This window comes from Hypomesus nipponensis, chromosome 23 (genome assembly GCF_054491055.1).
Source record: "Hypomesus nipponensis isolate SF chromosome 23, ASM5449105v1, whole genome shotgun sequence".
NCBI classification, from domain to species: domain Eukaryota; kingdom Metazoa; phylum Chordata; class Actinopteri; order Osmeriformes; family Osmeridae; genus Hypomesus; species Hypomesus nipponensis.
Genome location: NC_140383.1, coordinates 4,741,211 through 4,764,073, shown reverse-complemented (window position 1 = coordinate 4,764,073; position 22,863 = coordinate 4,741,211). Strand labels below are relative to the sequence as shown.

At 47.0% G+C, this 22,863-nt stretch overlaps 2 protein-coding genes across 14 annotated transcripts; one reads left to right on the top strand and one right to left on the bottom strand.

Moving 5' to 3' along the window:
* Positions 1-932: 932 nt before the first annotated feature.
* pou2f1b (POU class 2 homeobox 1b) lies at positions 933-14,699 on the top strand. 13 transcript variants are annotated; one of them, XM_084689721.1, is made up of 15 exons: positions 946-978; positions 2,866-2,931; positions 5,938-6,003; positions 6,544-6,635; positions 9,090-9,272; positions 9,432-9,561; positions 9,914-10,005; positions 10,202-10,375; positions 10,479-10,620; positions 11,345-11,490; positions 11,879-12,067; positions 12,277-12,385; positions 12,674-13,001; positions 13,164-13,264; positions 13,384-14,699. In XM_084689721.1, the coding sequence occupies exons 2-15, from the start codon at positions 2,907-2,909 to the stop codon at positions 13,665-13,667; spliced, it is 2,061 nt and encodes a 686-aa protein (XP_084545847.1). In that variant the 5' UTR covers positions 946-978; positions 2,866-2,906; the 3' UTR covers positions 13,668-14,699. The 13 variants fall into 13 exon arrangements, with proteins under 13 accessions (XP_084545851.1, XP_084545845.1, XP_084545849.1 ...); XM_084689725.1 differs by lacking the exon at positions 2,866-2,931 and having other exon boundaries at positions 933-978; positions 13,164-13,252; XM_084689719.1 differs by lacking the exon at positions 2,866-2,931 and having other exon boundaries at positions 933-978.
* Positions 14,700-20,306: 5,607 nt separating this feature from the next.
* Positions 20,307-22,696, bottom strand: cd247l (CD247 antigen like). Its single transcript, XM_084689826.1, has 8 exons — positions 22,555-22,696; positions 21,673-21,767; positions 21,525-21,557; positions 21,279-21,353; positions 21,134-21,169; positions 20,832-20,894; positions 20,674-20,706; positions 20,307-20,538 (listed from the first exon to the last, which is right to left on the bottom strand). The coding sequence occupies exons 1-8, from the start codon at positions 22,610-22,612 to the stop codon at positions 20,455-20,457; spliced, it is 477 nt and encodes a 158-aa protein (XP_084545952.1). The 5' UTR covers positions 22,613-22,696; the 3' UTR covers positions 20,307-20,454.
* Between the last annotated feature and the right edge of the window lie 167 nt (positions 22,697-22,863).

The window sequence follows — 22,863 nt, the reverse complement described above, 5'->3', positions numbered from 1 at the left end:
TAGCCTACAATTAAAGGTTGACACGCTGTTATTTCAACTTATAATTCAAACATATTAATGTTATCTGAACTGATACTCTATAGTATCAGTTACTAGTATAGTAGTAATAGTAGAAAATAGGCTATGCAACTAAATGATGTTTCATCTTCAAAGATGCCTTGTCCACATTTTGATCTACAATGATTTGTATATTTAATTCTCCTATAGATGGCAGTGCTGGGCTAATAAGGATGCTTTAAGTTAGTTTTCAACAGTATGGGACTTGACTAGATGCACATTATGTTAGACGTTTCTAACTAAATTGAATCAAAGTAGCCTACATTACCAACCGTTTCTGTAGGAAAATTACAGTTTAAGCTATAACAAAAGTATTACGAAAAAAGTTAATAGGATAATCAACAATCCTCACAGTAACCAAATTAAATATGAAACAAAATAATGTTGGTGCAAATTACATAAGGTCACAGTAATGTGATTAAAGTGGGTCTCACACACATACACGTGAAATTGTTGATGCATTTTGAATCAAAAGGAGTTAATGTGAAAGTGTCAGGCCTACTCATTGAACAGGGGTTGGTCAAAATAAAACTTATTGTCTGGATGGGAAGTGAGGTTATTTAAAGTAGGATATATCTTGCTGTTAGGATAAAACAAGCACAAGTAGGCCTATAGCCTACATACAAACTCTACAAGATTAACATATTCAGTAGAATTCAGATATGGGGCATTTTATTTAGCCTCAACTGTTATGGCACTCTGAAAGAAACTTTAAGCAACTAGGCTACTGCACTTATTCTCATAACCTAGAACAGGTTGTTTTCAACTTTAGCTAGACTAAGTGCAGCCTAACCCTAAGTGAGAACATCAATCGAGCGGGGTGTGCTGAATTTTCCCCTTTCCACTAGGGCTGGGATTTCGGGTAAATATTCAAAATGTCGGACGGAGGAGCAGCGAGTCAAGATGAGAGTTCAGGACCAGGTAATCATTACAGCATTTTACATATTCATACTTATATTCAAACTCTCTAACTCGCAATTCGAGATCTACAGAATCAACCTGAAAATAAAAAGATTTAGCATAATGTTGACGTTTTATGCGTTCTTTCAGCTGACAGCTCACAGATATTTGACAGCGGAGGAAACGGGCTATTGCAGTACGACGGCAAATTATAGGAAAAAAACATGCCCTCCTTTGTGTGATTAGACCGCTCTACGCCGCTACATATTCATATCCCTGTCGACAAATGCAATTTAGCATATTTTATTAGTAAAAGGCGACGTGACTATAGTGTTTATACATGTCATATTCAGATATTTCTTATATACGGTTCTGAGCTTACTTCAACTGCGCTACCTAGCTTTCTTGCTAGTCTGGCTAGCGTTAGGCGGATCGGCTCTGTGTTGATACCTTGCTACAGCGTGCCTATTGAAAGCGGTTTGCATATTCATTTTTCTCCACAACACAACAGGCCGCGGCTGCGCATATTACATTATAATGGTATTTACAGTAGAGATATGTAGAGACTAGAAACAAAATAGCATGGTGTCGGGGCTTAAGCCCAGTGTGATTTTATATGCCTATTCTCTCCTGCCTTTGTGCTCGATGCAGGCTGTGTACGCCTGTTGTGTTATTCATGGGCCTCCCGAACCATAGAGAATGCGGAGTTCAGCATATTTCATCAACTATTCTAGCCAGCTAGCAATGTTTTGGCTAGCTGCATGAAATATTAACATTAGCATTCAGTTTATATCAGTGTCGCTATCCGCCGCACATTGTTTTAGCTGATGTTAAGGTGCTTTTTGTAGTAGTTTGCTGATAGTAAACTATAACCAGGTTATAACCAGCTCGTCCTTACACTTAACGCTTTAACCGGTCTTTTTCAGACAGCAATTAAAGCTTTTCACACGTTTCTGTAAATCTGCAGTCGATGAAATGGCAATGCTAGCAAGTTAACTAACTGTGCTCAAAGATTCAAACGATAATGTAGCATTTGTTGCTGTGCAGGTAGGCTACTTGCGATAGCCTAAGGGCAGACGAATCACTTCAATCACCTTTATTTTCACAAACTCGTTCCATAGGATATTGAGTTGACTGCATTTCTTTACACCGTAAACAAAACACGTTTTCACGATTAACTTTTAACAGCTTGTCTGACTTTTGAAAAGCCAGCTAATGTGATAATTGTATCTCTTTATTGTCGCCATTGTATGGCCATTCGCCACAGTTGAGTTCAATGCTTTTGAAGTTAAGATCGACTTTTTAGGCGCTGGCTTGTGGTGTCCCCCTGGGTATGGTCGCGTCTTCAGGCTTTGTGGCATTTTGTCACTTCTCATTAGAATGTCAAGAAAACGTTGACCATATTGGCGAAACATTGCATTGGTATCCGCCTGTAGTATTTAGAAGGAAAGTTCGATTGCTGTTGTGCCCGGTTAGTAATTTGGCTAGCTACCTGTGCTTCAAGTTTTTTTTAGGGGGCGGGGAAGAATGAGGCCCACTTTCTTGGTAGTGGGGAACAAACAACGCTAGGTCGTTTGTACCCGGTTGGTCTCAAAAGCTATAAAGAAATGCCAGAAAGCCGTGATCTTGTGTGTGGCCCAGTAAGAATATGTTGTGAACCCGGGTTTGTACTTAATGAAAGTATGTTTTAGTTTAATTAACCCAAAAAGTGGTTGGCAGTATTGTGCTTATCGAAAGGATGCTTATTCTGAAGTCAGCTGAGACGATTTGTTTAAAGCTTGATATTTTAATTGGCAATGTGATGGGAACAGACCATGAAATTGCAAAATTTATTGAAGAAAAAAAAATGTGTGCAAGAAGAAAATGAAATGATTCTCATTTTCATATTTATCCTCCTCATTCTCACAGTTCTTCATCTCTACTCAGAATTCCAACCTACGAGTTCCATCATGAATATTCATTGCAGTAAACATGGTAATTATGAATAATGCATTAGGCTCAGTAATGAATGCACCACAAAGTATATCTTACGTGAACAAGTCTACATTCAAACAAGCTGTTTGTGTGGGAGAAAGGTAGCGGAGCATGTTATGATAAAGTAGCCTGCTCAAAATAAATGACAGGGTCCGCCATGTAGCCTATTTAGAGATTTAACCTGGTTACCAGACTCAGACAAACATTCTGTAGTAATGACTGTAGGATACAGTAGCTGGGATAATGACAGAAACTTCAGCCTTGCACTTCTTCCAGCTTGCATGTCCTCAATGGGTGATCTTACCATGGTTAAAAACTAAATATAAAAAATCTAATATAAAGCAATTGTCCTCATTGTAGCAAACTATGGAGGAAAGGAATTTGACCATCTTGCTGGGTAATTAAATGTCAAACCAATGGTCTTTTTCCTGTGCCAAGCAGCTTGAAAGGCTCTTCCATTTGTTCAATTGAGGTTAGCGTTAACACAGACATGAAATTGTCATTGCGTTCGTGATTTGAAAGTGGTTGTTTTTTAGTCTTAGTCCGTTAGGTTAACAATAGCTCTTTTGAAACAGCCATGTTCAGCGTATAAACACAGTGTGTGGTTCTCTCTGTATGATGTTGAACCTCTTTGCCTCCATTAACTTCCTGCGTATATTCAGCCTGTGAAACCCTGCTAATGAGTCCCCTCTTTAAAATTCTCTCTGTTTAACTGTTTGCATAATGCATTGTTCCACTGTGGGGTTCATGCACACCCCCCTCTGTTAAATTAAAGTGCGCTTTTAGCAACCAATTTTGGTATTTATCTTGTTGTAAGGTAATGGCACTGTATGTTTTAGATAGGGCATAGGGCGTGCGACAGAGCCTAGTGTGTTGGCATGTGATTGTGAGCGCTACCGTCTTTCGGCCATATCCATGCACTTGTGTCCCACAAGCTCCTGTGGCTCAGAGAAACAAGGAGGAGCTTTGTAGTTGGCACCTGTAGACTGGATCCTTAACAGGTGGCCGTATTGATATTGGAAGAACCAACATTGTACTTTGAGTTGGCAGCTCTGTTTCAGCGTAGGGAGGAAAACACTTTGAAACTTCCCTGACCTGGTGTGATTCAATGTCGTTTTCTATGCATTGGTTTCACTGATGCTTGTTTCCTGATGAACTGTAGGGTTGCTTTTGTGTTGCGAAAACTTGTAGCATACTCATCTCCTTTTTATAGGATATCATTTTGACACCCCCCCTCCCCTTCCAGCAGTCTCTCTCCCTGCCAGATAAGCTCTCTGAGCATGTTCTTCCACAATGACATGAATAGAAGAGTGGAAAAAACACCCTCTGAAAACAAACAACTAATGGAATTTAAAGCTAATCTAAATATGCTAATCTCCACCCGCCTCCCAAGCATAGTTGGCAGCTCTCTCTCTCGTCCTCTGCAGTCTCTGAACCCGGCATGCCTTCGCCACAGGGGGTCCAGGGATAATGACAGGCTTGTGGTGGATTAATATAGAGTTATTTATTTCTGATTGAGCGAGCTCCCCCATCTCCCCCCTCTCTTATTAAAGGCCAGTGCATTTTCCCTCCATCACTGCTGGGGGACTTTTGGTAGAGTGGTCTGAGATGTTATATCAGAGCACTCTGTCCTGCTTGTAGCCGGCGTGCTCAAACCAACACCGACAGGCCCTCGCACTGCATTCTGGGACGTCTGCCTCCGCTGATTACCTGCTCTTAGCTAATTAGCTAATTAGTTTCTTGCACCGCGCTCCGACGGTAATTGGTGGTGTGCTACTTGCCTCCCCCTGCCACTGCTCTGCTGTGTGCCGCTGGTTCGAGTACTTTCGTTCCCCCTCTTCTTGTCCTCCTTACTCTCCTGTAGTTTCTTTTTTTATATATATATATTTTTTTATCGTCCTCCAAAAAGCCATCCAATTAATATGCTAATGAGCTGATAAATATTTATGGCACATTTAAATTATGCAGAAAGCTTTCAGAGCCCGGTGTGAAATGAGTTGCTTGCACGACTTCAAAGCATCACATCTCTAACGAGGCAGGGGCAGATTTGCATACGACTTTAATCAGCTGAATACTGATTACTCTTCATTATGGGGGTGGGGGGGGGGAATACCAGCTGCACTCATTGCTTCTTTTTGTTCCAGAAAGAGAGAGGAATAGAGAGAGAGAGAACTTTTAGCGGTTGTGACAATTCTGGCATGCAGTAGAGAGAGAGAGAGAGAGAGAGAGAAAGAGAGGTAGAGAGAGAGAGAGAGAAAGAGAGGTAGAGAGAGAGAGAGAGTGAGGGGGAGACAAGAGGAGAAGAAAAGCACCAGAGAAAGAGGAGAGAGAGAGAGCGAGCAGTTTGCCTCAATCCCTCCTGGCTCTCTCAGTGTGTGCCGTATCTCAGCGCTGTGCAGTGGGGCGTGCGGTGGACAGTGCCACAGTGTGTGTCTGTGTGTGTGTGTGTGAGGCTCAGGCCCTGCTGGACTGTGCTCGCTGACCGACAGAGAGTGAAGAGGGACTAGAGGGGAGGGGCCAGGTGCCCGGGGGCCCCCGGTCTGTGGGTTCTGCTCAGTGGCAGAACCCGTTCTCCCTGATAGCCGCTGCAAGCTTGTGAACCATGCTGGAGAACCCAGAAGTGGCCCCAGAGGGTGAGTTAGTGGATCAGTGCTAACTTGAATGTGGGGATTCAGGACTCGCGTTGGAAGGTTCAGCTTTGGTACGCTCATTTGTGTATCTAGAACTAATGACCCTGTTCATCATTGGGTTGAATAGCAGAGTTGTGTCGATTATGAAACAACCGTGGCTGGAGTATGGGTCGTAGATATGTGAAGATTTACCAGATGTTTTGGTCATGAAGGCAATACGGCAGTGTTACTGTGTGTGCTGGTTTGATTAATATACAATCTCTGAATGATAAGATGGCTGAGTGGTCAGTGGACATAGAACTAAGAATACATCTCTTATTGTCCTTCTACATGTCTGTGTGTCTGTCCGTCTTGTGTGTCTGTCTGCCTTTTTCAGATTCTAAAATGAGTAATCCGTCAGAAACTAGTAAATGTGAAATGGAGAGTGGAGACGGAGACTCAGGTGAGTCACGTTCTGTGACCTGCTGCTTCTAGTCTCTACCTGCCCATTCATGTTGCTCCACCGGGGTCACGTTCAGGATGCACAGGGGTTTCAAACTGTTTCAGACAGTTGCAAACAGTAGAATCAAAACAAGTACTGGACTGTAAATTTCGACCTCACTTTATTTTCCCTCCAAAATGTTGACTCCTGTTACGATTGAACTCGACCCTAGTTCTACTCATTGATTGTTTGTGTGCATACGTGTGTGTTGGATAGTGTTGTGTTGACACTGAACGACTGAGTTTTTTGACCAAGATAAAGTTCACAATGACTACATCTCTCACTGATAAATTGTGTTCCTTTTTATGAAGTATTTATTAAATATGGAAATACAATCAGAAACAAAAATAACATTCAGAATAACCAACATATAAAAATTGACATAATGAAAACATAAATTCTGTTCATGTCGTGTTAATAACACATCTTATAATGTAGTTTTTCACTGGTTAGTTGGCATTTTTTGTTGTGTGTCTGAGCTTGTTGCTGTTCTGTCCTCAGGAGTCCAGACGAATGGACTGGACTTTCAGAGACAGGCGGTGCACACCACAAACACAATCACCAACGCACAGGCACAAGCCATCCTCCAACAGGTAACACCTCCTCCTCTCCTTATCTCCTTTCTTCTTCCTCTCTCTCTCTCTCTCTCTCTCTCTCTCTCTCTCTCTCTCTCTCTCTCTCTCTCTCTCTCTCTCTCTCTCTCTCTTTCTCTTTCTCTTTCTCTTTCTCTCATTCTTTCATTGTCTCCTTCTCACTCTCTTTCACTTCTCCACACTGTCGGTGTCGAGTGCTCCTGGACCATTGGTCTGCGCGTGTTTTTGTGTGACAGAAGTGCTTCTGTTCAGACAAGCTTTATCATTAACATTCCAAGCTGTCCGTGTGTGTTTTAGTATGTGAGATATTAAGCAATACATGTGTGACGTCTGCACTGTAACCTTTGGGATTGACAGTAATGAAATGTTTACGGTACATTCACCTCAGAGGGCCAGTTTCATGGAAAGCCCGGTGATTGAGTAGAAACAGTGTGTGCTATTGTTTTGTGAATTATAAATGGTATCTGATCACATAAGCTGGATCAAGCCAATGCTGCTCGAGATGAAAAAAATAAATAAAAAATGTGGGTTAGCATAGAAGCAAGCATGCCTATAGAAGCAAAGTCAAACACACACACACACAAACACCAACACACACGCACACACACACACACACACACACAAGGAGTACATTGAAACGAGCCAGGCTCTCTCGGTATCGCTTGGCAACAAGGCAGATTAATCAACCCTGTATGCTAATTAGGTGCACCGCGGTTGCTCGGAAACAGATGGTGGAGAATATGCAAATCTATGCAGAATTTACATGCTCTGCATAACAGTTTTTTTATAATTAACTTCCCTTTCCAGCCCCCTCCCTTTCATTGTCTCTGTGGTCTGCAGCACATTCCAAACACCCCCTTCTTCTTCACTATTTAATTGACAGATTTTTATGTTAATAGAGGTTGCTCTAAGAGGTTTTCTATGTTGGTGTTCCCAAGAGCCTGTGTGTGTGTGTGTGTGTGTGTTTTATATGTGGGTTGTGTAGGTGTTCAGAGATTGATATTATTTGCGTTCCCTCAGTCTCATGAGTTTAAACATTCAGTGCAAAACTTAACTCTGATGCGAGTTCCCCTAGTCTATGCATGAAGATCACTATTCAACTTCTCAATACAAGAATAGACACCAAAAGAAGGAGAGTTTTGAAATGATTCAAGCAGTTCTATCTGGGAAAGTGTCATTTCTGTTTGCAAGTATAGATATAGATTGCTACAGCTTTACAGTGTAGTCACCACTTTGGACCCATCTTATAGAATACCCCCCCCCCCCCCCTGTGTGCTCTGCCCCTAGTCCAAGTTGGAAGACTCAGGTGCTCTTTCAACCTCCGTCCAGCAGGGCGCGCAGCCTCAGACCCAGCTAATGCTAGCTGGGGGACAGATAGCCGGAGTAAGTGGCTTACTGCCTGCTCAGCCTGGGGAGGAACAGGAACAGGAAGTGACCTAGGTTGCAGGCCACCTGGCAGACCTCACAGTGCTGGGATAGGTGTTGAAACAGATGAGCAAACAACTCCGTATGATTTATCAATCTTGACACCTTGAGGTGCTGTGTGACTGCACCTTTTCTAATACAGTGTTAGCTTTGAACGGCCAAACCTGAACACGGTCCTCTTACTCCTCCTCCTCCTCCTTGGTTCTGCTGTCCTGGCAGTCTGTCTGCCAGTCTGTCACAGTGATGGGGAAGCCATGTCCAAACACTACCAGCAGGCAGGCAGGCAGGCAGGGAGGCAGGGAGGCAGGGAGGCAGGCAGGGAGCAGGGTGAGAGTGTTTGGACGCGGCCCCACGTCGCTCTCGCCTGTGTCCAGTCTTGCCCACCACCCTGGAACATCACACTAGCTCCATCTCTCTCTCTGTGTATGAAACCATCTACCCATGGCCCAGCGCTCAGGACCCACAGTGGAAGGTTGTGTGTGTGTTGGTGCATGCATGTGTGTGTGTGTGACCATCTGTGTACACGAGTGTGAATGTTTCTGCATGTGTTTCTAGCTTTCTGCTGACCTCATGGGAGATGTTCCCACATCCATGTTGACACGATGTCATGCTTCTGTGTAACATCCTGAACTGCTGTTTGCTCATTGGCTTGTCAAGAAGACTGATCTGTGAGGTTCTTTTGAACAGGCTACGATCTTTCTCTCCACCCCCCCACCCCCCCCCCCTCTCTCTCTCTCTCTCTCTCTCTCTCTCTCTCTCTCTCTCTCTCTCTCTCTCCCTGTCCCTGTCCCTCTCTCTCTCTCTCTCTCCCCCCTCTCTCTCTCTCTCTCTCTCTCTCTCTCTCTCTCTCTCCCTGTTCAAACACATGCATCTTCTCTCCATCTGTGCTCTCCTATCACAGCGTTCACTGCCACCGTCCAGTGTGCGCACCTTGATGCCTCAAAATGCGTGAGAATGGTAAATAAAACTAACAACACCCCATCCCTCTCCACTCTTTACTCTATTCCCCTCCCTCCCCTTCGCCCCCAGTTGACCCTGAGCCCGGCCCAGCAGCAGATGCTCATCCAGCAGGCCCAGGCTCAGCTCTTGGCTGCGGCCGTGCAGCAGCACTCAGCCTCCCAGCAGAGCAGCACCACGGGAGCCAGCATCTCCGCCTCCGCCGCCACCCCCATCACCCAGCTGCCCCTGTCCCAGCCCATCCAGATCACCTCGGTAGGACGCGTACGCCCCCCCCCCCCCCCCCCCCACACACACACACACACCCTAGGAAAGAGCATGTGTGAACACGCACCCTCACAGACAGTCTGTAGACTGGATCCATATGTGTGCCTGTCCTGGTCAATGTCCTGCCTCACCTGCCTCTTCCTGCAGCAGCTGCAGCAGCTGCAACAGCAGAACCTGAGCCTGCCCCAGTTTGTGCTGGTCCAGCCCGGTCACCCCATCACTACCCAGCTGCAGCCGGCCCAGTTCATCATCTCACAGACGCCGCAGGCCCAGCAGAGTACGTCCACATGCTGCCACACTGCTGTCCCATCGTCAGGTTCCTGTGGACGGCACTCTGGACAGGACATGTTTCACTCTCATCTAATGACCAGTTTCTTGCTTTGTTTTGTTTTTTTTGCAATTCCTTCCTACCTCTCTCTCTCTCTCTCTCTCTCTTGTCTCTCTCTCTCTCTCTCTTGTCTCTCTCTTTTGTCTTTCTCTCTCTCTCTCTTGTCTCTCTCTTTTTTTCTCTCTCTCTCTCGCTCTCTCTCTTGTCTCTCTCTTTTGTCTCTCTCTCTTGTCTCTCTCTCTTGTCTCTCTCTCTTGTCTCTCTCTCTCTTGTCTCTCCAACTTCTTCATTTTCTCCCCAGGCCTCTTGCAAGCCCAGAATCTTCTAACTCAACTACCTCAAAGCCAAGCCAACCTCCTGCAGACTCAGCCAAGCATCGCCCTCACCACTCAGGTCTGAGCCGTTTCTCTCACTCCCTCATCCTCGCTCTCTCCATCATTCTCTCTCCGTCATTCTCTCTCCGTCATTGTCTCTCCATCGCTCTAAGAACTGAGATGAGTAGTAACCATCCTCCATGCATCAAAAATGACTGGTATGAGTGTAGCTCAGCCATTATGATTATCATCAATCCAACCTACTTCCCTTGCAGCCTGCGACTCCAACCCGTACGATAGCAGACACGCCCACCCAGTCCCTCCCCCACGGCCAGACTCCGCCCAAACGCCTGGACACGCCTAGTCTGGAGGAACCCAGCGACTTGGAGGAGCTGGAGCAGTTTGCCAAGACCTTCAAACAGAGACGCATCAAGCTGGGGTTCACACAGGTGTGTGTACACTCACTGTGCACGAGTGGAACTCAGCCTTTATATACTACATTGCAAAGAGTATTTCCTAAACCATTCCTTCCTGTGTCCCACCCATGCTTAGGGTGACGTGGGCTTGGCCATGGGGAAGCTGTATGGTAATGACTTCAGCCAGACCACCATCTCCCGCTTCGAGGCCCTCAACCTGAGCTTCAAAAACATGTGCAAGCTGAAGCCGCTGCTGGAGAAGTGGCTGAACGACGCAGGTGAGTCCCTGAGCCACCCCAGCTCCAGACCAGACTGCTCCAGACCAGACCGCTCCAGACCAGACCGCTCCAGACCAGACTGCTCCAGACCAGACCGCTCCAGACCAGACCGCTCCAGACCAGACTGCTCCAGACCAGACCGCTCCAGACCTGCTCCAGACCAGACCGCTCCAGACCAGACCGCTCCAGACCAGACCGCTCCAGACCAGCCTTAGACCAGTCTGCTCCAGACTAGTCTGCTCCAGACCAGACTGCTCCAGACCAGACCGCTCCGGACCAGACCGCTCCAGACCAGACTGCTCCAGACCAGACCGCTCCGGACCAGACCGCTCCAGACCAGACCGCTCCAGACCAGACCGCTCCAGACCAGACCGCTCCAGACCAGCTCCAGACCAGACCGCTCCAGACCTGCTCCAGACCAGACCGCTCCAGACCAGCCTTAGACCAGTCTGCTCCAGACTAGTCTGCTCCAGACCAGACTGCTCCAGACCAGACCGCTCCGGACCAGACCGCTCCAGACCAGACTGCTCCAGACCAGACCGCTCCAGACCAGCTCCAGACCAGACCGCTCCGGACCAGACCGCTCCAGACCAGACCGCTCCAGACCAGACCAGAGCTCTTCAGACCAGCTCCAGTAGTAGTTGTGTGTGTTTGTGTGTGTGTCTGTACCGGCTTTGTGTCTTTACCTCGGTCCCTGTGTCGTGTCCTGATGCTGTTTGTGTAGAGAACCTGACGTCGGAGCAGGGTCTGTCCAGCCCCAACTCCCTGGGCTCTCCAGGCCTGGGCATGGAGGGCGTCAACCGCCGCCGCAAGAAGAGGACCAGCATCGAGACGAACATCCGCGTGGCCTTAGAAAAGAGCTTTGTGGAGGTGAGACGCATGTCCCACTGCACAGCTGGAACCGGGCGGTCCGTGTTCTAGAACGGCTTGTTCCTGGATCTCATCCTCTCGCTTTGGAGCTGTACGAGTCATCCTCGAACGATAGAACAGTTTTCCCCTACTGCTCGTTCTAGAGTTATCCAGGTCATTCTAGAGTGAGCCTAATTATTCTAAAATGGTCCAAGTCATTATTTAGGGATCCTAGTCTTTCCGGAATGGTCCTGTTCAGCAATACCACTTGTTCCAGAACCCTACAGCTCTTTCTACAGCCCCAGAATCTTCCAAGTGTCCCTCTGACAGACAGCGTGGGAGGAGCAGGTCAGTGTCTGAGCACGCCTCGTCCTAAAAGGGAATCCCTGGTCTTTTTGTCCTCTTCAAGCAGAACCAAAAACCTACCTCTGAGGAGATCACCATGATCGCGGACCAGCTGAACATGGAGAAGGAGGTGATCAGGGTGTGGTTCTGTAACCGCCGGCAGAAGGAGAAGAGGATCAACCCCCCCAGCAGCGGCCTCACGGGAGGAGGCAGCACCCCCATCAAGACCATTTTCACCCCCAGCAGCCCCCTGGTACGCACACACACCACACACACACGCAAACAGTAGCCCCCTGGTGCCCAGCCCCAGCCCCAGCCCCAGCCCCAGCCCCAGCCCCAGCCCCAGCCCCAGCCCCAGCCCCAGCCCCAGCCCCAGTCCCAGTCCCAGCCCCAGCCCCAGCCCCAGCCCCAGCCCCAGTCGGGCTGTGTTGTGCAGTGCTGACCCTCCCCTGCCTTCCACAGGTAGCCAGCACAGCCAGCCTGGTGAGCTCCGTCAACACACCGACCACTCTGACTGTAAACCCAGTGATGCCTCTCACCAGCACCAGCGCCTCCAGCTTGGCATTCACAGGTGTGTGTGTGTGTGTGTCTGGGTGTGTGTGTGTGTCTGGGTGTGTGTGTGTGTGTGGGTGGGGTGTTTAAAGGGGTTATTCAACATTCCAACACATTTAGCAAATGTATTCCTCCATACCCACACTTAAGTGAACTGGGTTGAACACAAACGTGGATGAATTGACGTTGTAAACAGTTCTGATGAGTCTACATGGGCTCGGATAACCAAGACACAAGCTACGCGTGTATAAAGTTGACCTTTAACCTTGGCACAGTCCTAACATCTAACCCCCCCTCTCCTCCCCAGGCACGACCATCGGAGCGACCACTAACACGGCCTCTGTCATCTCCACGGTGCCCAACGTCACCATGAGCTCGCCCGCTTTAAGCCCCTCCCCCACGGCGGCCCAGTCCACGGCGTCCGCCGCCGCCGCGCAGGACCACGCCGGCGCCACCCAGACGCCGTCGTCCCTGGCAACCACCCTGGGCACGGGTCAGGTGATGGTGGCGTCGCCTGGGCTGACGGCCGCGCTGCAGGGGGCCGCCCAGTTACCCACCAGCGCTAGCTTCGCCGCCATGGCGGCGGCCGCAGGGCTGAACCCGGGCCTCATGGCCTCGTCCCAGTTCAACCCCGGGTGAGAGGCTCATTGACACGCTGGTCGTGTCCTGGTGGCCACAGACAAGTTTACTTGTAGTAGAAACACCTGCCTTGACTCATGTATTTACTCTGGACTGGAATCTCCTCTGACCGTGTGTATCTGTGGGTGAACTCTGACTCTGTGTGTGTGTGTGTGTAGGGGGGCTCTGTTGAGTCTGGGTCCGGGGGGACTGGGAAGTGCCTTGAGTCCTGCCCTGATGAGCAACAGCACCTTGGCCACCATCCAAGGTGTGTGGAGCGGCAAGTACACCTGTTTATTTACTCTACACACCCTGACACCTGTTAATGATATTATATATATATATATATAATCTTTTTTAAGGTTCTCCAGTTTCCTCATCCTCCTCTTCCTCCTGCAGCTCTGGCGTCCAGTGGGACTCTACCCATCACCTCCCTGGACGCTAGCGGGAACCTCCTGTTCGCCAACACCACGGCGGGCAGCACCCCCAACCTGGTGACCGCGCCCCTCTTCCTGAACCCCCAGAACCTGTCTCTGCTGACCTCCAACCCCGTCAGTCTGGTCTCCGCCGGCAACGCCGGGGGAGGGGCTCTACAGCTCACAGCCGACGCCCACCACCAGGTCACCACGTCAGCCGTGCCAGTCCCCGCCCCCACCATCACCACTGCCTCCAAGGCCCAATGAAGCGGATGTGGGCGTGTCCCAGACGACGCCTCCTTCCTCCCAATGTGTGCTAACCCTCATGGTGGAGACCAGGTGGCTGTTGGGCCAGCTACTGGCTTCCCACTCCTCCTCCCTCTCTCTCTTTTCATCTTTCTTTATTTAATCCTTTTGCTGCCACCAAAAAGAAACCCTACTGAGGGGTTTTCAAAAGTTTTTATTTCTTTTTAAATTCCTTTTCTCTCTTTTCCCCCCCTGGCGCTCCCAAAATGTTGAGTCGATTCTGCCGTCACTCACCGCAGGAGGAAGGCAGGGTGGTCTGGAACTCTGTGGTCCGGCGCTGTGTGGAGTCCCTGAGTGACCTGCTGAGAGGCCAGTGAGCACTGGACCACCTGGCCACCCTGCTCCCTCACCCACCTGGAGGCTCCTCATATACCTGTTCAGAACTGCTTCTGAAACACTTCTAACCAAAAATGTTTGATAAAAAAAAAAAAAAAAAAACTTTTTAGCTTGTTAACAAGAAAAATGATTTACTACTAAGTTCACGATCTACATCATCACTAAAAGGGGGCATTGTGTGTTCACGCCCCGGCTATAGTTTATGTTGTGTCTTGAGGCTCTGTTGGACAGGCCTCCACACAACCCATATCAAAGTTATATTTTAGAGTCTTTTTTTGTAGTTTGTTTTCTTGTGTACCTGTGAGTGAACACTCTCTGAAATTTGTACGTCTAATATTAAGTTAAGCTTTAACTCCTGTACATCAATTTTTAATCGTGGTTGTAAGGCTTTAAAAACCAGTAATAAGTGGCCGAGATGGCGGTTACCGTTGCTTTAAGAAACCCGGGGACTGTGTGAGGTGTTCCTCAGCTCTCTCTCTCTGTCCGTCTGTCTGTCTAGAAACACTGAGTTGGACCCTGACAGCAGGGCTGGCCCCGCCATGCAGCCTACACACGCAAGTCTGGGTGAGCCAGCGTAGACACTGAGACCAAATCAGAAAAACAAGTAAAGCTTTAAAGAGGTTGTCGACAGTACGAGCAGTCCCGAGTCAGATTAGGGTACTGGGGGGTGGGGGGGTGGGGGTGGGGTGGGTGAGAAGTCGGGCTGTTGCCACGGCCCCGGTTGCTGTTGGACACAGGAGGGTTCTCTATTTGAACTAAGTGGTCTCCCTGCTGTGACTACGGGCTCGTTGGTTGCCACACCAACGAGTGATGATGGTTGCGTTGGTGATGGTTGGATCATAGTCTGTGGCTGGAGAGCTGTTCTGTCTATTTGTGCACAGTACCTGTACCAAAAAAACTAACTGGATTTCTGCTCTTCAGTCTGCCTGATCCTTAGAGGAGTAAACTGTCACGTTTTGATTTTGTACGGTCCTTTTTATTTCTGTCAGTCTTTTGAGACTGGCTAACTTCAAGATATACCAAAAATATTTGTTAAAACCTATGTGTACTGTCAGTGTATCCTAGTCTAGTCCAAATATTTATGAATACTACAAACTCTTTCTCTCTAGATAACAAACAAAAAAAATGCAATATTTTGATCATCATTTTCCAAAGACAAACATTTTTTCTATGTGGCTCTCCCCTGCTCAGCTTTGCAGCGCAAGTGACCAAAAACAAAAGGTTGGGTAGGTGGAGGGGGGGGGGAGCCCCCCCCAACCCCCCCACAAAGTGAATACACTTTATATCAGAGCTTGTTCAGGTTTGAAGGGCACCTGGAACAGGGTGTGTCTGTGGGGCCGGCCGGGTGGCAGCCCGTCAGGCACCAGACGTCTGCGGGAGGCCTGTCTGCTTTTGTTTGTCTACCGATATTCAGCCATGAAACGCAAGCTTGAACCAAAGTCACCTCCCTGTGAGCTTCTGTGCCTGCTGAGAGCACGCCAACCTTGGTGTTTGCACCATCGCTACCGGTCCCTCTCTGGTTGTGACGCCTGCCTGTGGAGGTCCAGACACGCCCGGCCTGGTGAGCCACCATCCCAGTGACCCTCTCCCCCATCCTCAGCTTTATAGAGCAGCCGCTCCGGGTCCCTGGTGGAGCTGCGTGTTTGGGAGACCTCTATCCTGTCCCTATAGCTTTAGGATCGCTTCCTGGCTGCTGTTAGCTGGGTGGTATGGTCCACCCCCTCCCTCTCTATCTCTCTCTCTCCTGGACACTCCTATGTTTTAAGTCAGTGACTGGGTCCCTGCTCCAAGCTAGGAAGTCACATGGAGGAAGAGGCAATGTTTATTCTCTCCAGCAGATCTAGGTTGTAAATCTAGGTTGAGTATCTCAGACCAAGTCCAGTTACCTAACCCGTAAGTAGGCACTGTGGCCGATGTGCTGCCCCTTGCGAAACACACAGCCTCCACACAAAAGAACTGTTGTTCTACTGCGCTCACTCCCTCCACCCCCCGATTAGAGAACTCCTAGTCTGACAGCATTCTATCACGTTAACCCCTCTTTATGTGGTTATTTTTCTGCTTGAAATACTTTGAATATACCTCAGCAGCACTTAAACAGAAGGATGCTTCTCCTGTAGAGACGTCACACCTATAGAATATTCTAGAATGTACTGTCATGCTCACAAGTTGATCAATAACGATGCATCCTTAGTGACACAAATGATGTCATTGGTGTTTAAATCGAGGACAAACTACTACTGCTATTTACTAGTACTACTATTTATGGGGTGTTTCCAGGTTTTGAACAGTAATTAACTTTATTTTGTGATCTTTCTTGCCAAAGCTATAGCCTTTCTCTCTGCGGCTGGGCTCAAGTCTTGTTGCTGCTTACTTTGCTGGTCCTCTGATCTTGAGCTCTGATTGGTCAGAGAGAACAGGAAGTTCCAGTTGTAGGGCAGTGTGTCATGTCCCTCAATAGGTGGGTGGAGCACTGGTGAACCAATGACCCTAGGCCCCATGGGACGTTACTAAAATATTTATCTGAGGAACGATTAAAGGATTAGAGAAAAGTTTTTTTTTTTCTTTTCATAATTCTATAAATATATATATAAACAACATGTGTAAAATACTCATATTTTATATTTGAACCAGTATGTTATCAAGACTGAATGTAGTGTTTTATCATGCTTATACTCAAATTACAAAAAAATGATCCTTTTATTATTGATGATAATAATAGAAATTGTGAGAAAACATTGTCAAGACCAAAACATAGATCACGCCCCCTGACACGTGATTTGCTGCCACCTGGTTCTGTCAAAAGTAGTGGGTGTGGTCTTAAGAATGGGAGGGGCTTTTCAGGTGCTCCAATGGACAGTCCCAAGGTTTCTAGAGAAAATGGGTCTGAAGTAGTTGATTTTAACGTTTCAGTTTTTTTGTTTGTTTCACTTTGATTTCTTGAGAACTTGATTTGCTGTGCTGTTTTTAACAATCATTTGAATTTGTATTGTTTCCTTTTTAATTTGCCTTTAACTGTTTTTTTTAGGGCATGAGAGGGCGAGATCACTGGCTTTCTTAGTTGTACTAAAGATTAACATTATCATTTATGCCTTATTGTTATTAAGGAGACAAGAGCATTGTATAATATGGTTGTTATGGGAGTATGGAGGGAGTGAGAAGATGTATCTTCTCCAGCTGAGTGTCTAACTCACCCAGTGTTTCCTGGGATCGCCTGGTGTTCTGATGTGGTCCTTTTTGCTACCCATGATATTAGATGTGACGAGAACAGGTGGCTGTACCTGAGACTAAAGCTTTACTAATAGATCAACTCCAGCAGGTTTGTCAGACTCGTAAATGAGGGAGATTAGGCTTTTTTTTTTACCAATTCCCTTCCGTTTATTTCTCTGACAGAGAAAGGAGGAAACGATCAGAGTAATTGGAAATGTGCGGAGAGTGAGGAGTGAGATTATTATACCTAATGAGAACACATTTTGAGGAGACCTTTTCTGAAGCCTCTTAGTGATCCAGGTTGGCTGACCTAGTCCTATTTTTAGGAAACTGTTTTGATTTAGATCTGCATGGCAGTTCATTAGATCTCAGCAGCGCAGCTTCTTGAGGTCAAAGCTTGTGGTGCGATCTCTCTGATCCTGTCATGGGTGCCTCTCTACAGGTCGCTCCACTGCTCAGCCAAGCTGGCGGTGGGTTTGGTACATGATGGACAGATCGCCAGTAAGACATGAAAACTGTCCTATAGCTCATTTTTAACTCTGAACTGAGTGAAAACTTGGTCAAAAGGATTACTTTAAAGATAAACGTGGAAAACAAACAAAAAAGAAACTGTAAATACACACAAAATGGCCTAAGAAGTGTGTTGCAGTGACAGCTTCTGCCACAAGGGGGAGACATGACACACTCCAGCACCTCTGATTGTCTTTCTCTGTAAGAGAGCATTCCACCAATGCTCTTTCAAAAGCCACGCTTGTGGTTTACAGAATAGCCTACTTTCAAATGTTTTATTTTGAGTTTCTACCCATGTGACCTATATTTAAAACCCATGTTTTCCCCTCCAATTCTTGCAGAGTCTTGTACTTTTAAAGAGATGGTCTCCCTTCGAACACGTTTCTATGTGATCGCTATGGTAACAGCTCTGTCCTGATGGCTCTGTTGGCTGTGTGCACGGATGCAGGACTGCGAGTGTCTTCCCCCTCAATGGTGCTCTCTCTCTCTCTCTCTCTCTCTCTGTCTGTCTGTCTGTCTGTCTGTCTGTCTCTGTCTGTCTCTGTCCCATGGTGACGACATTAACCAAAGACTTTTAGTGATTGTATATATGGCCGACATCTCTCCCTCTCGCCTCACTCCTGGACACACACACGAGTCCGTATAACCTGTGCTTAAGATCCACCTGTATGGCAGAGGTGTGTTAGTGTATCTAAACACCTCCTAGACACATTTGACCCGTCAATGCAACTGAATCAGTGCCTATGGGCGGGGATCAATAGTTAGATGGGAGTTGGGCGGGGAAAGGTAGGCTTCTCTGATAGACAGGTAAATGAACCAATCCCATGCTAGCTGGATGATGTTTATTAATACACACTGAGGGTTGATCCTGTGCACACTGTTACTGCTCAGGACTTTCTGTCTGTTTGTATACAGTATATGTTTGTTTGTCTCCAAGGCTGTTGCTAGTATAACTTTCTTCCTCAAGGACTGTCATGTAAACACACTGTCTTTTCTGCCTGTAGTCTCCACATCTTGTCTCTAGTTGCCATGATACGGTCTCTAGGATACACATCTTGTGGGTTGTCTGGAACACAGTTTCGGTCACTGTGGTGTTTTTTCCTCTGTCTCTGTCTCTCTCTCTCTCTCTCCCCTTGTTCTCCTGACTCTGTTCAGCTGCCACACTATGCATCATGGTCCTTCGCTCTGCATGGGCTACGTCCCTATTGGCCGAGCAGATTGGCCAGAGGGAACACTTTGCGTGATGCTTTATTCCGAGTGGGGAGTTGTATGATCTCAAAAGCGCTATCCCAAAGCAAAAATCCAAATACGTTTGACAAATGCAGATACCAAAGATGACTCTTTCTTTTTCTCTCTCTGTCTCTATCTCTCTCTCTCTCTGACTACCCTTCTTTCCCTGTTCCCCTGCAGCTTGTGTATTAAGAGACAACCCCAGCACTGGCTTTAGTTCTAGCCTCAGTTATTCCAAAGCTTAGATGTATATTTTGGTACATTTCTGAGAAACCTAAGTGGAAAAGTCTGTCAAATGAAACCTCTTCTTTGTTTGGTGTACCGCTCCTAATTCTGTCACCGCATGGAACTAATTGCAGAACTGTCTTACTCGTAGGTTAAAGATATAGTATTTTTGTATGTTTTGCGCGTGTCAAAATAATGTGTGTGTGATATAAGTTACAGTGACCATGGTTTTAAAACAAGAATGACGGATACAAAAATGAAAGAAAAAAAATTCAACATGTACATATTCTGTTTGTGGATTTCAAGAAATGCATTCTGTAAAACATTTATTATTCTCACTCAAGGATGCTTGAGCTCAACTAAAGGAATGTGTCCCTCCTTTCAGACTCACTAGATTCCTTCTGAGTAGAAGTGTCACTCTAGAACTTTGGAACAAACGCTGTCATGGCGACACTTGGCCCCAGAGTTCCACAATGGACTAGAAACCTGCTCACTGTTGCCATGGAGGCGTAGGGTGTCGACCTGTCTGTGGAGCGCCCCCTCTCTTGGCGACAGAGAACTGAAAGATTGTGTAGGACTTTTCAAGTATGTGAATCAGGATACATGGTAGATTTGATGCATTTGTCTGCTGTATTTGTTTTTGTTTGTTTTGTTTTTATACACATATAAAGATAATCTTTTACTGTAAATGTACAGTTCTCTTTTGTTGTAAACATCATTAAACCATTTTCCAAGTGTTTTAACAATTATGTATTTTATTGTAGTCTTTTGCCAGCATACAGTACATAAGTAGCCTTATGACTTGCTGACAATTGACATAGAAATGACTCACTAATATATATGATGGGGGGTATGATAAGGGGCAGGAAGAGGGCAGGGGGTAGGATGAGGGCAGGAAGAGGGCAGGGGGTAGGATGAGGGGCAGGAAGAGGGCAGGGGGTAGGATGAGGGGCAGGAAGAGGGCAGGGGGTAGGATGAGGGCAGGGGGTAGGATGAGGGCAGGAAGAGGGCAGGGGGTAGGATGAGGGGCAGGAAGAGGGCAGGGGGTAGGATGAGGGGCAGGAAGAGGGCAGGGGGTAGGATGAGGGCAGGAAGAGGGCAGGGGGTAGGATGAGGGGCAGGAAGAGGGTAGGGGGTAGGTGAGGCGCAGGAGGGGGCAGGGGGTAGGATAAGGGGCAGGAGGAGGGCGGGGGGCAGGATAAGGGGCAGGAGGGGGCAGGAGGAGGGCGGGAGGAGGTTGTCAGGGGCCAGGAGGAGAAGGGGGAGAGAGCCGCTTTGCCAGAGGTTGATACGTCTCGTTGGTCTTCGTCTCTAGATTGAGAGACTGCCAGGCAGATTAAGACACACGAGGATAGAATGAAATAAGATCAGTTGATCACTGTAGTCTCGGTATCATGGTGAAGCTGTGTAAGACTGAATTAATGGACTCCATGGTGTGTGAGAATGAAATTCAGAATACCTGGTAGACCTCTGTCTTCTTCACCTTGCGAGCCTGTGTGAGGAAACACAGGCAAAATGTTTCAAGTCACATGAGCACATTGTTGTCGTAAACACATGGTGTTTGTGTGCTGGCTTTAATCCTCCCCCTCAGTGTTTTTGTGAACATTGATGCCTTACCCGACTCTTGGTCTTGGTGCTTTCAATCATCTGGTAGGGATCAGATTCTACATCTTCAAGAGTCTATGGAAACAACATCAAGTCAAATTGCCGATATGCTAAAATATTCCCACATTGGTAGCCCTCTTGTGAGTTATTTTGACTGACCAATAGACTGAGCGTGGAGTATTGTTGCTAGGGAGATATCAACATGGCCCATTAGGTTTGTTTAGTGTTGTGTCGTTTGAGTGTTGTAGTAATCCAAGATGGATCCATGTTATCACACTGTGGTGATAACAGATCTAGATAAATTCGCTTCTTACCTGATATATTCTATCACCCGCTTCCTGCCTACGCTTCTGTGTGGAACAGCCATAAACATTAACAAATCGCTCACAACATTTACGTGTAACGATAAATATAGATACACATGTGCAAGTCAACACACACACACAGTGACCCACTCACTGGTATTGCTCCTGATGATGGGTCAGCAAGATTTTGTTCCTCATAGTTATCATTAGCATCATTATCCGTGTTTGTCTGAGGGGCGTAGAGCATGAAAACATTTTTTGCAGTGGTGATGCATAGTTTACATGGTTAACATGAACATACTTTCACACACACACACACACACACACACAAACACACACACACACACACACACACACACACACACTGTTATGTGATGGAGTTATAGAGAGCAATACTCACAGCTACATTGGAAGGAAACGTACAATGCAGAAGCTACAAATTGTGGGAGAGTGAGAAAGAGAAAGACAGGAGAGAGTGAGAATCGCCCTTAGGTTCAGACATGCAGCTTATAAAAGCATTGGCCTGTCAGTCTTAGTACATGTGTCACCTTTTCTCTGAAGAAAAGGCCTGTGAAAACAATACAGTAGAGGAGCAGGAAGCCATCCAGGATGTAACAGGTAACCGGAGTTGACAGTGAAGACTCTACACGACAGAACACACATATGTTCATGCATGAACATAAAACAGCACACAGGATAGACTGAGTTAAGTGATTACTGTAAAGGCCAAATGGAAACATTTTCAGAGCGGGACATTACAAAACAGGAAATATGTAAGCGACCCTCTGGCGTTTCAGTGTCTTCCTGTCAGTGAGCAGGGCCCTATCTCTATCTAGTCCTATCTCTGTGGTTTCTTCATGAGAAGAAAATCGCAAACTTTTCCATTGAGGCAGGGGTCTTGTAAGACATTAGCGTCTGCATCTGTCTGTCTGCCTGTCTGTCTGTGAGTGTGTGTTTGTGTCTGAGGATGAAGGACGGGTTACACCAATTTATCTAGAAAATTCCATTATTGGTATATTTAAATATTCATGACTGGCCTATTGATGCAGCAGCAAAGAAAAACAACATTCATATTGTGTGCGACACAGCCTTTTCAGACACTATCAATGATTTTCTCAAGTTCTTTCTCATCATTCTGTCCAGTTTTCTGAGAATGTGTATTTCTTGTAATGCGGAAACGTGATAGCAGCAAGCTTTCGTCTTACTTCAATAAGGGGTGGGGGTGGGGGGGAATAAAATATGGCTGAGAATGAGCTGTTCAACTGGACATTAAATCATTAGACAAAAGTAAGTTGGACTCAATTCCCCTTCACCCGAACTTGAATTTCCTACCAAATCTCCCCCTTTTCTAACCTGTCTCTAAGGTCTCATCATCTCTAGCTGTTGTTACATGAAAGTATATTTTCCACGGCTGCTTCATCAGTCCTTACCTGCAGTCGCCACCCGCTGGAGGAGAACAAACACAGCTGCAGTTCGCAGGGCCATCATCCTCCCTCTCTGCTTCTCCTTTTCTCCTTCTTTCTCTTCACGTCTCGAGACACAGGCGATGTTTCTTGTCTCTCTGTCCTTGGTTCTTGGCCAGGGCTGATGCTCACTCTACTTCTTTTTATCTCTCTCTTTGTAACCACCCCCCCACCACCACCACACCCCCCCCCATCACCATGCCGACTACCTCTCTGATGACAGGAAGTGGCTTCACTGACACCAATGACACTCTATACTGAACCCTTACTCAATGG